The following is a 10272-nucleotide window of genomic DNA, read 5'->3' as shown; positions in this document are numbered from 1 at the left end:
TTTCAACCCTTGAGACGTTCTATGGACTCTGAAAGGACTTCCTAGAAAGGATGCAGGACAGGGAAAAGGGCACACAGACTTTTGACCAGGAAAGACCTTGGTTCGAAAGCTGGCCCTGTCACTTTGACCACCTCTGAGTCAATGATGCTGCCAGCCTCACAGGTTAGCATTTTAGCTGGAACCAGCAATAAATTGTTAGTTTATGAAGTGGGTGTTATTCCTCAAAAAACCACCTGGGGGCACCCTGTGAAAGAATTTGAGTCTTGGGTGCTCTGCTAGAGGCAGCCTTGAGAAGGAAACAATGTACTGGAGGAGAAAAATGCCCATTTCCCCTGACCTCTATTGGTAAAGCCGGGGTAGGACCCCTTCTCTGGCATCTGCTGTGCATCTGAGCACCACTGCCAGGCTGGCCTGCCAGCATTCTCTGCCCCAGCCCCCACCTGTGGGAAAGCCAGTGTTTTCCCCACGGGGCTGGGCTCTGGGTCCAGGCCCTGTCTGCATACACAAAGCCAAGCTGTTTTAAGTAAATGTCTAAGAGGCTGGTGGAGTATGTCGTGCCCCACACAGGGAGCTTGTCTGCTTACCCGCTATAGAGAAGAGAAGGAGGACTGAGGGCCATGCCTTACCAGACAGAAGCCTGGGAGGAAGAAGGAAGCTCCTGGCCCGGTGCCTAGCGTCTGGGTTGCCACCACCCCCCCCCCCCCCCATAGGAAGACCAGGAGAGCGTAGGACCACCCTGGGGCTTGCTCATTCTCAGCATGCATGCCCCGAGCGTGTACCAAGACACACAGGCGTGACTCTAGGTGCAGTGGGAAGCGCTCAGAGGCTTTGAAGCAGGGGAGTGACAGACACACGAGGCTGTCCAGGTCCAGGACACAAACGCTGTGATCCTGGGCCTGGCATATTGCAGCCTCAAAAGAACTCCCTGGGCATGAAATATAGGATCTCCAAATCCTGTATTTAAAAATGGAATCTGGACATTTTTAATCGGCCCCGCTTCTAAGTGGAGTTGCCTGGTTCTTTGACTTTATTCCCCAGTGTGGCATGCCCAAGGGCAAGGTCTGTATCTCACTACTTCCTCCCAGTGTCTGGCCAGGCACAAGTGCTCAGGAATATCTCACAAATACATGTCCTAATCCACTCATGCCTGGAATGTTCGCCCTGCTTCCCACTGTCCTCCCAGGCTCACCCTCTTCAGGCCATTCTCCAAGCTGGAGCCACAGCCAGTTGTCAGTCAACACATTTTTATTAAGTTTTTACTATATTTCAGACATATTTCTAGGTTAGTAGGGATTATTATGGGCTGAATTATGCCCCTGAAAAGTTCATTTGTAGAAATGCTAACCCCCAGTACCTCAAAATGTGATTATATTCATGACTAGGATCATTACTGAGATGATTAAAGTAAAATGAGGTCATTAGAGTGGGCTCTAAACCAATGTGACTGCTCTCCTTATAAGAAGAGGAAATATGGACATGGACTCATACCAAGGGAAGGCCATGTGAAGACACGGAGAAGATGGTCACAGGCAAGTCAGAGAGAGAGGCCTGGGACAGAGCTTCCCTCACAGCTTGCGGAAGGAATCAACTCTGCCATCGCCTTGATCTCCAATTTTAACCTCCAGAACTAAATGTTGAGGCCGCCCACCTTGTGGTACTTTGTTACTGCAGCTCTAGGAAACTAGTACAGGGATATAACAACAAAACGATGAGGCGAGCCTCACGGAGCTTATGCCCTCGGTGAAAGAGACAGATGATACATTTTTAAATTTCAGGACCAAGAACAGGATAATATGAAAGAGTGAGCCTGGGGTCCCGGGGCAAATCCTTGAGCAGTGGAGAGGGAAGGCCTCTCTGTGCAAGTGACATTCACCCCGAGACCTGAGTGGGAGAAGCAGCGTCCATGTCAGCTCCTGGGGGAGGTGCAGAGAGCTCCAGGGGTTGGAAACTGCAATGCAGAAGCCCTAAAGCAGGGATGGGGAACCTTTTTTCTGCCAAGGGCTATTTGGACATTTATAACATTGTTCTCGGGCCATACAAAACTACCAACTTAAACATTAGCCTGCTATGTTTGGTCAAACATTTAATTAACTCACTCCTAATGTGTTGGCAGGGCCAGATGAAATGATTTCGTGAACTTTATAAAGGTGTTCCCCACTCCTGCACTAAAGGAACAGAAAAAGGCCAGGGGCCCTGGCTGGCATTGCTCAGTGGTTAGTGTGTCCTCCTACCACCCCCACCCCCCTACCTCCCCACACTGAAAGGTCTTGGGTTCAATTCCCTGTCAAGGGCATGAACCTGGGTTGCAGGTTAATCCCAGGCCTGGGTCCGAGTGCATGTGAGAGGCAATCAATGGATATATCTCTCTCACATCAATGTTTCTCTCTCACTCACTCTCTCTTTCTCCCCACTTCTCTTCTCTCTCTCCCTCGTTGTTCCCCTCTCCCTTCTACTTTCTCTAAAAATCAATGGAGAGGGGAACTCACTAGACCAAGATGGTTCACAAGCTTCCTTCTGAAATGCAATTCTAACCACCTCACTCCCAGGTGCCAATTGCTGTCTGGCTTCCTGTCCCCAGCAGCAGTGTTTATCTAAATTAGGTCTATCATGGACTGACTTGTGTACACCCCACACACACCCCCCAAATCTATATGTTAAAGCCCTAGGTCAGATAGGGCCCCCCATATGACTTATTTGGAGATAGGGTCTTCAAGGAGATAAAGTTAAATGAGGTCATAATTGTGGGGCCCTAGTCCACTATCACCGGTGTCCTTATAAAAAAAGGAAGAGACACCAAGAGTGCGTGCAGACACAGGGAGAGGGCAACCTCCCGCAAGCCAGGCAGAAAGGCCTCACCAGAAACCAACCCTGGGGCACCTTGATTTTGGACGTCTAGCTGCCAGAACTGTGAGAAGATAAATTTATGTTGTGTAAGCCCCCCAGTCTGTGGTAATCTGCTATGGCAGCTCAAGCAGACGGATACAGAGCTTAACTTCCCCGACTGCCCAATGCTGTCCTTACAGGTGCTGCTCACAGACTCATCGAACGCCCCAAAGCAGAATCTGGGGGATGGAGCCCAAGAATCCATGTTTGGAATGGGCTCCTGGTGCCCCATGAGCTCCTGAGGGCGGTGAAGACTGATTCCAAAAGCTAACCCTCTGGCCACCAGCTCCTCTGACCACCAGCCTCCCTCTCTGTGCGTGAAGACCTCACATCTTCTCTGGCCTCCTGGTTAACTGGCGAGTTCATTCTGCCAAGTTGCTCCATTTCCTCACACTCTCCCTGAGCCCTCCACCACACGGCCAGCCCGCACAGGACTGGATTTGGAGTCTGGAAACCCAGAGGTAAGTCAGCTCTGAGCCCTGGCACGTGGAGAGACGATGGCTGTGAATAACCTGCCTCCCGGCAGATCCCGTAAGGACTGCAGGAAGGGGCGCTGAGCGACCGGGGAATGTGGGCAAGTTTCAAGCACAGAATCCTGTAGGAGTGGTTATGCATGTGTGGTATCTCTGCCTAGCTGCAGTGGAAGCAGGTGAAGGAAGTGCCCTGCCTTACACCTCCTCGTCCCCTCCACCCTCTTGGATATAATGGGCCTCATGATTTGTGGGTTTTGGTCCTCTGGCTGCTTCCTGCTTTACTAGGAGCCGTCCTCCAGTGGCTGGGCCAAAGTTTTAAAAACATAAGGTCCACTCTGGCAGAAAAGGTACATGCTAGTACTTCTGAGTCCTCAAACCCTGGGTTCTGAGTCTGGTTTTCCACTGACCACCTGTGTGGCGTGGCCTCAGACAATCATGTAGTTTCTGAGCTTCCTTGTCTGTGAAAGAAAAGAGGGATATTTTCTACACAGGTTTCTTTATAGAATTACATGAGGCAACCTCTGTTGGCCTTCAGTAAAGGCTCATAGGTTACTCCTTACATAACAGGGATTTGCCCTACCTGAAGGCACTGCAAGAGGACACTGGGAAAAATTAAGTGTAATAGACAACCTCTCAGTAATGCTCCACCTGAATCCTGTCCAGCCTACAGGCATTTAACTGAGCACATGCCTTCGGGTAGCAGGCCAGCGTTGGAACAGTGGAAACGGGTTCGTGGCCTCAGTGCCGAAACTCAGCTCTAGGAGGGCAGGGACTTCTTGTTCGCCGATGTATTCCCAGCAGTTAGACCAGGCTGAGCACATAGTAGGTGCACAGTAATTATTGTTGAATAAATGGGGTGAATCGATCAATAAATGACTGGGCCCTAACCGGTTTGGCTCAGTGGATAGAGCATCGGCCTGCAGACTCAAGGGTCCCGGGTTCGATTCTGATCAAGGGCATGTACCTTGGTTGCGGGCACATCCCCAGTAGGGAGTGTGCAGGAGGCAGCTGATCGATGTTTCTCTCTCATCGATGTTTCTAACTCTCTATCCCTCTCCCTTCCTCTCTGTAAAAAAATCAATAAAATATATATATTTTTAAAAATAAATGACTGGAAGAGCCCGGCCGGTGTGACTCAGTGGTTGAGCATCGACCTATGAACCAGGAGGTCACAGTTCCATTCCAGGTCGGGGCACATGCCCGGGTTGCCACCCCATCCCCAGTGTGGGGCGTACAGGAGGCAGCCGATCAATGATTCTCTCTCATCATTGATGTTTCTATCTCTCTCCCTCTCCCTTCCTCTCTGAAATAAATAAAAATATATTAGAAAGAAAGAAAGAACTGACTGGAAGGTACAATCACAGTGGACAGTGGGCCTGTGACTCATTTTTAAGACCTTGAGCAAGTCCTCCGATCTCCCTGAGCTGCTCCCCCCGCACCCCCCCACCCCCACCCCCGGGAAGGCAGCGGTGTTGAACTCATCTCGGAGCCCTGCAGAGCAGGATTAACACAGTGATACTGAGCACTGCTGTGGGCAGGGCACTGTTGTAAAGAATCCTAGGAGGAAATAGTATTTCACCTCCACTCTATAGAAGAGGGAACTGGCACGGAGAGGCAGTGGGCCCTCCCCTCCTGCAGAAGGGGGATTTGATTACGTTTCAGAGGAAAAACCAGGGCTCCGACTCAGCAACGAAGAGGACCCATGGTCAGAGGATGTCACTGAGCGGCGGTAGCCACCCGACGTAGGACAGACCAACTCTCCAGCCCCGCCCCGAAGCAGGCAACCCAACTCCGCCCCCCGCGTGGTCATGGCAACACCCTCCGCACATGCGCCTCTTGCACCCGGACCTGGCCTGGTGGCGCTCACCAAAGCCAAGAGGATTGCGGGCCCGCAGAAGCAGGCCGGGCGGACTCGGCAGCTGGAGGGGGAGCAGGAGCGTGGGAAGGACTTTTAAAGGGGCGCGCGGGGACTGCCGATGGTGAGGGCTGGGGGCCCCGGAAGTCGGTATCGAGGAGGCAGAGGAGAAGCAGGGCGGTGTGACCTCTCCAGGTGACCAGGGAGGAAGGAGCTGTGTAAATGCCCTCGGGGCAATATTGGGATGGCTGCCCCCAGGGAGAAATATGGGCTAGAAGGGACTATGGAATTACACTTTCTGGGTAATACTAGGTCGAGGGGGATGGGTAACCCCCCAGGACAGTGAAGGGAGCGTAGACTCGAAAGATGCTAACGGGGTAATAAGAACGCTGGGGCTCCACGCTGCTCCACCACCGAGGAGGAGGGAGCTAGGGACTCCGCGGAGCCAGGGGGCAGGTGAAGAGGGCTCATAGGTCCAGCTTGGGACAGTTACCCTCTCCCTTCCCCTGCCCTCAGCATTCTGCCATCTCCCACCCCGTCCCGGTGCCCAGCCATGGCCAGACCACCCGCCCCTGGCTCAGTGATTGTCCCCGACTGGCACGAAAGCGCCGAGGGCAAGGAGTGCCTGACCTGCATCCTGCGCAAGAACCGCCGGCGGGTGTTTGGTAAGTAACCCCTTCCCCTCCCCCACCCCCCCAGACTGTCACTTGCCATCCCTTAGGGAGAAGAGTGTCACCTGGGGGGGGGGGGGGGGGCGCAGAGAAGCAGGGCAGTGAGGGCCTTTGGCACTGCATTCCTCAGCCTTGGGACCTCTGGTCTATCCCTGGGGCCCTCACCCCGAACTCGCCTTAGAGCTAATTCCACCATCAGAGCCAGGATCATGGAAACAGGCGAAACCCTGCCAGAAACTACAGTCACCAGAGAGGCTGTTGATTGAGCCCTCACCCTGTGCCAGGCCCTCTCTGCTGGGCACTTGACACAGCAGACTCTGGTTTCACCTTCTCCGCAGCACATCTCACAGACGTGTTAAGACTAGTGAGGAGACACAAGCCTCTTTCATATCCTGCTGTCTTCAGGATAAGACACTCCTGTTCCCCAGGATGAAGCCAACTCCCCAGGCAGGGCCGGGCTGACAGGCCAGCAGAAGGGCCTGGCATCGGCTGTGAGAGTCCAACTCTGACCAGGGGGAGACAGAGCCTCAGAAAGCTTCAAACCAGAGAATGCGAGGGCATCCCGCCACGGAGGACTCTGAGGTCCTGTGCCTATCGATGTAGCATCATTTTAGACTTTTTATTTTGCAAGTTTTAAATTAAAAACATACATAGCCCTGACTGATGTGGCTCAGTTGGTTGGAGTGTCATCCCACACACCAAAAAGTGGTGGGTTCGATTCCCAGTCAGGGCACATTCCCAGGTTGTGGGTTTGATTCCCAGTCAACATGTGCACAGGAGGCAGCTGATCGATGTCTCTCACATCCACGTTTCTCTCTCTCTCTCTCTCTCTCTCTCTTCCTTCCGCTCTCTAAAGTCAATTTAAAAAATTATAAAGATCTTGATATATTAACTGTAAGGAGTTTATTTGTAGTAATTGAGAATGCTTTTGCTGATATTTCTCTACTGAGAAAAGAATTATGAAACCCCTTGCCTTTACATGTGAGAAATCTAGGACGTGATAATAATATCAATACAAACCATCTCATGCGTCAAACTTAAAAACATAATTTGGTGCTGTTTGGAGTGGGCTTGGCCCAGCTCACAGAGCAGAGTGTTCTCAGCAGAGCTTACCCAGGAATGCTGCTTGTGTCCGAGGCCTTGGTGATGAGTATAGAGAACCACGGGTTCTGAAAAAGCCCTTAGAGAGGAAGTTGTCCCACCCAGGGTCTGATGGGGCAAGGCGCTGGGTGGGACCACCTGACCGCACATGGCTCCCTTCTTGCCCCAGGGCTGCTTGAGCGACCAGTGCTGCCCCCAGCTGTAGCCATTGACACGGCCAGCTACAAGATCTTCGTGTCTGGGAAGAGTGGTGTGGGCAAGACGGCGCTGGTGGCCAAGCTCGCTGGCCTGGAGGTGCCCGTGGCACACCATGAGACCACTGGTGAGCCCATCCTTGGGTGGAGAAAAGACTGTCCCTGGAGCTCACAATCTGGGATTTGAACCAGCCCTTCATTTACTCTGTAGCCTTGGAAAGTCACTCACCTCTCTGAGGTACATTGGCTCCTCTGTCCAACAGGGATAATAGTATCCATCCCACGGGGTTGTTGGGAGGTTGGTACTAGAGATAGTGGTGATAACATGCCTAGCACTGAGGTGGCGCAAGGCAAGTGCTCAGAAAACACTAAGCTTTTCTTGCTTCCTTCCATTGGATGCTGATTGACCATCACATTCCAACACCCTCCAGTGTCCTGGGAGCTTTGGGTCCCCTTGTACCTATGAGTGAAACTTGGTTGTCATGGCTGCTGGGTCGAGGGCTCTATCTGCCTGGTAGACGGGAGGCTCCTCCAGGGCAGGTCGGTTTCCCTCAGACAGAATTCTCCCGGGCCGGGGACTGTGCTTTCCCCATCAGACTTGGACCCTCGAGGGCAGGGACGTGTTCTTCCAGTTCCTTCCTGGCCCCTGACTTCTCTCCACCTCTGCCTCTCCTTCCCCAGGCATCCAGACCACCGTGGTATTTTGGCCTGCCAAGCTGCAGGTCAGTGAGCGTGTCGTCATGTTTCGCTTTGAGTTCTGGGACTGCGGGGAGTCTGCGCTCAAAAAGTTCGACCACATGCTGCCGGTGAGCAGGCAGGTGGGCCTGGGTGGGTCCCGGCGGGGCTGGTTGTCCCAGGTGGGCCTCTGAGCCCGGCCTGCTTGGTTTGTAGGAGCCAGAATTGGGCTTGAATGGGCTGAGGGTGCTGCCCCTGCTGGGAGAGCTCTGAACTGGCGCTGGGGACTGGATCCCAGCCACTCACTGCTCGGGCCTCCGTTTCCCAGTCTGTGAAAGGAGGGGTTGTGCTGAGACTTCTCAGGGCCCTGCAGCGTGCGTTCTGGTCCTGGGGTACAGCCTTGAGCGAGCCTCTCCATCCCCAGGCTTGCAAGGAGAAGACGGACGCTTTCCTCTTCCTCTTCTCTTTCACTGACCGTGCCTCCTTCGAAGACCTCCCTGGACAGCTGACCCGCATAGCAGGCGAGGCCCCTGGTGTCGTCAGGATAGTCGTTGGCTCCAAGTATCCTTTGGGTGGCCTCTAGGACTGTCAGAGGCCACACCTGGCAAGACATGCAGCCTACCTCTGCCCAGCTATGGGTCCAGCCCCATAGGCTTTATTAAAGGCTGCAACAGGATCTCCCTCAGACCCTGGGTGTGGGGCTCCAGGGGGCAGGGAGAGGCTGGGTGTGATGGGATGGTTAGCAGTGTCACCCGGCCAGGCTCCTTAACCGTCCTCCAGGTTTGACCAGTACATGCACACGGACGTGCCTGAGCGTGACCTCACAGCCTTCCGGCAGACTTGGGAACTGCCCCTCCTGCGGGTGAAGAGTGTGCCAGGGCGGCGGCTGGCGGATGGGCGCACGCTGGATGGGCGGGCTGGGCTGGCTGACATTGCCCATGTGCTCAATGGCCTGGCGGAGCACCTGTGGCACCAGGACCAGGTGGCAGCTGGCCTGATTCCCAACCCTGCAGAGAATGCCCCCGGCTGACATGAGTGGGCACCTGTGGGCCTTACTCCTGACTCTCAGGTGACCCAGAGCAGGGGATGGGACCCAGGACCTAGGGCTTGGTCAGAAACCTTGATCTCAGCCTGAGGACTGGTCAGGGAGGATGGTGGCCTGTGAAGACTCTGTCCCAGCAGCACTTTCCTTGCAGAATTCATGGCATGAGGTGCAGGCACAAGGCTTTGTGGGGCAGTGGTTTGAGGTCCTCTGGCCTTCTCCCTTGGCCCCGGGGGCCCAGGCTCTGGAAACTGAAGAACTGCATGAGCAGGTCCCAGGTCTCCAGCATCTCCCCAACCTCCTGCTGTCCCTCCCCTTCTGCAGCACACAGGGAAGATAAAATGACTGGGGAGAGAGGGGGTCTCAGCTGGGCCCTGGACCTCAAGTGACTTCAATCAAGAGCCAGTATTACAGGGTGGGGCAAAAGTAGGTCTACAGTTGCTTTTTTATGGAAAATAAAACAATCTCTATATATAAAAGCCTATGCAACCATTATGACTGGTCGACCAAACAACCGGTCAACCAGTTGCTATGACACGTACTGACCACCAGGGAGCAGATGCTCAATGCAGGAGCTGCCCCCTGGTTGTCAGTGTGCTCCCACAGTCAACCTGCGGCCGACCAACTTCCCATGGTCCCTACCTCCGGCCGGCCCCCTGATCGGGACTGGGCAAGAAGGCCCCAATCGGCCCCAATTGCCGGCCAGGCCAAGGGACCCCACCTGTGCACGAATTTGTGCACCAGGCCTCTAGTAATTAATAAATAGTAATACAAAGAATAAACTCGGTGTTTCACATACTCACACCTGTATACCTTTTGCCCCACCCTGTAGTTGAGATAATACCATCTGTTGTACCAGAAAACCCTGAAGTCTCAGTGGCTTGCCTCTAGAAGTTTTTTTCTTATGTCTCACCTCAGGTAGAGATGAAGGCGGCTTTGGGGTCTTGGCTCCATGCATTCACTCAGAGACCCAGGCTCTGAGATCTTCAACACATGGCTTCCCAGATTGCCCTGGGTCATCACCATCCAGTGAGCAGACCAATGAGTGCAAGTGAGAGGTCACCCAGGAGGTTTCTGTGGACCTGCCCTAGGGCGGTGTGCCTCATTTCTGTCCACATTTCTTTGTACAACCCCTAGTCACCTGCTCACATGGAGTTGTAGGGGAGGCTGGGAAAAAATGTCCTCCTGTGTGTCCAGGAGGTGAGCCCCCCACTCTGCAGTGCCTTTCTTGATCGTGAAGCTGTCAGGCTAGGCTTAGGACAGGGGCCCTGCCAGTCTGGGGGAATCAGAAAGCATCACGGACCAGGTGGGGGTCAGGGAGTGAGTTGGCCTGTGGGCAGCTCTGCCCTGTGGGAAGCCAGCAAGGACAGGAGCAGGA

At 53.9% G+C, this 10272-nt stretch overlaps 1 protein-coding gene across 3 annotated transcripts; it reads left to right on the top strand.

The window, feature by feature from the left end:
• The first annotated feature begins 4404 nt into the window (after positions 1-4404).
• CPLANE2 (ciliogenesis and planar polarity effector complex subunit 2) lies at positions 4405-9716 on the top strand. Of its 3 annotated transcripts, none has more exons than XM_070403138.1 (6): positions 4407-5335; positions 5728-5876; positions 7153-7305; positions 7859-7983; positions 8277-8413; positions 8633-9716. In XM_070403138.1, the coding sequence occupies exons 1-6, from the start codon at positions 5184-5186 to the stop codon at positions 8880-8882; spliced, it is 966 nt and encodes a 321-aa protein (XP_070259239.1). In that variant the 5' UTR covers positions 4407-5183; the 3' UTR covers positions 8883-9716. The 3 variants fall into 3 exon arrangements, with proteins under 3 accessions (XP_070259241.1, XP_070259239.1, XP_070259240.1); XM_070403139.1 differs by having other exon boundaries at positions 5250-5406; XM_070403140.1 differs by lacking the exon at positions 7153-7305 and having other exon boundaries at positions 4405-5335.
• Positions 9717-10272: the final 556 nt, after the last annotated feature.

The sequence above is a fragment of the Myotis yumanensis genome, unplaced genomic scaffold, assembly GCF_028538775.1.
Source record: "Myotis yumanensis isolate MYYU_CA2020_CCGP unplaced genomic scaffold, mMyoYum1.0.hap1 SCAF_2, whole genome shotgun sequence".
Classification (NCBI taxonomy): Eukaryota; Metazoa; Chordata; class Mammalia; order Chiroptera; family Vespertilionidae; genus Myotis; species Myotis yumanensis.
The sequence above is the reverse complement of the archived record's forward strand: the minus strand, read 5'-3'. Positions and strand labels throughout refer to the sequence as shown.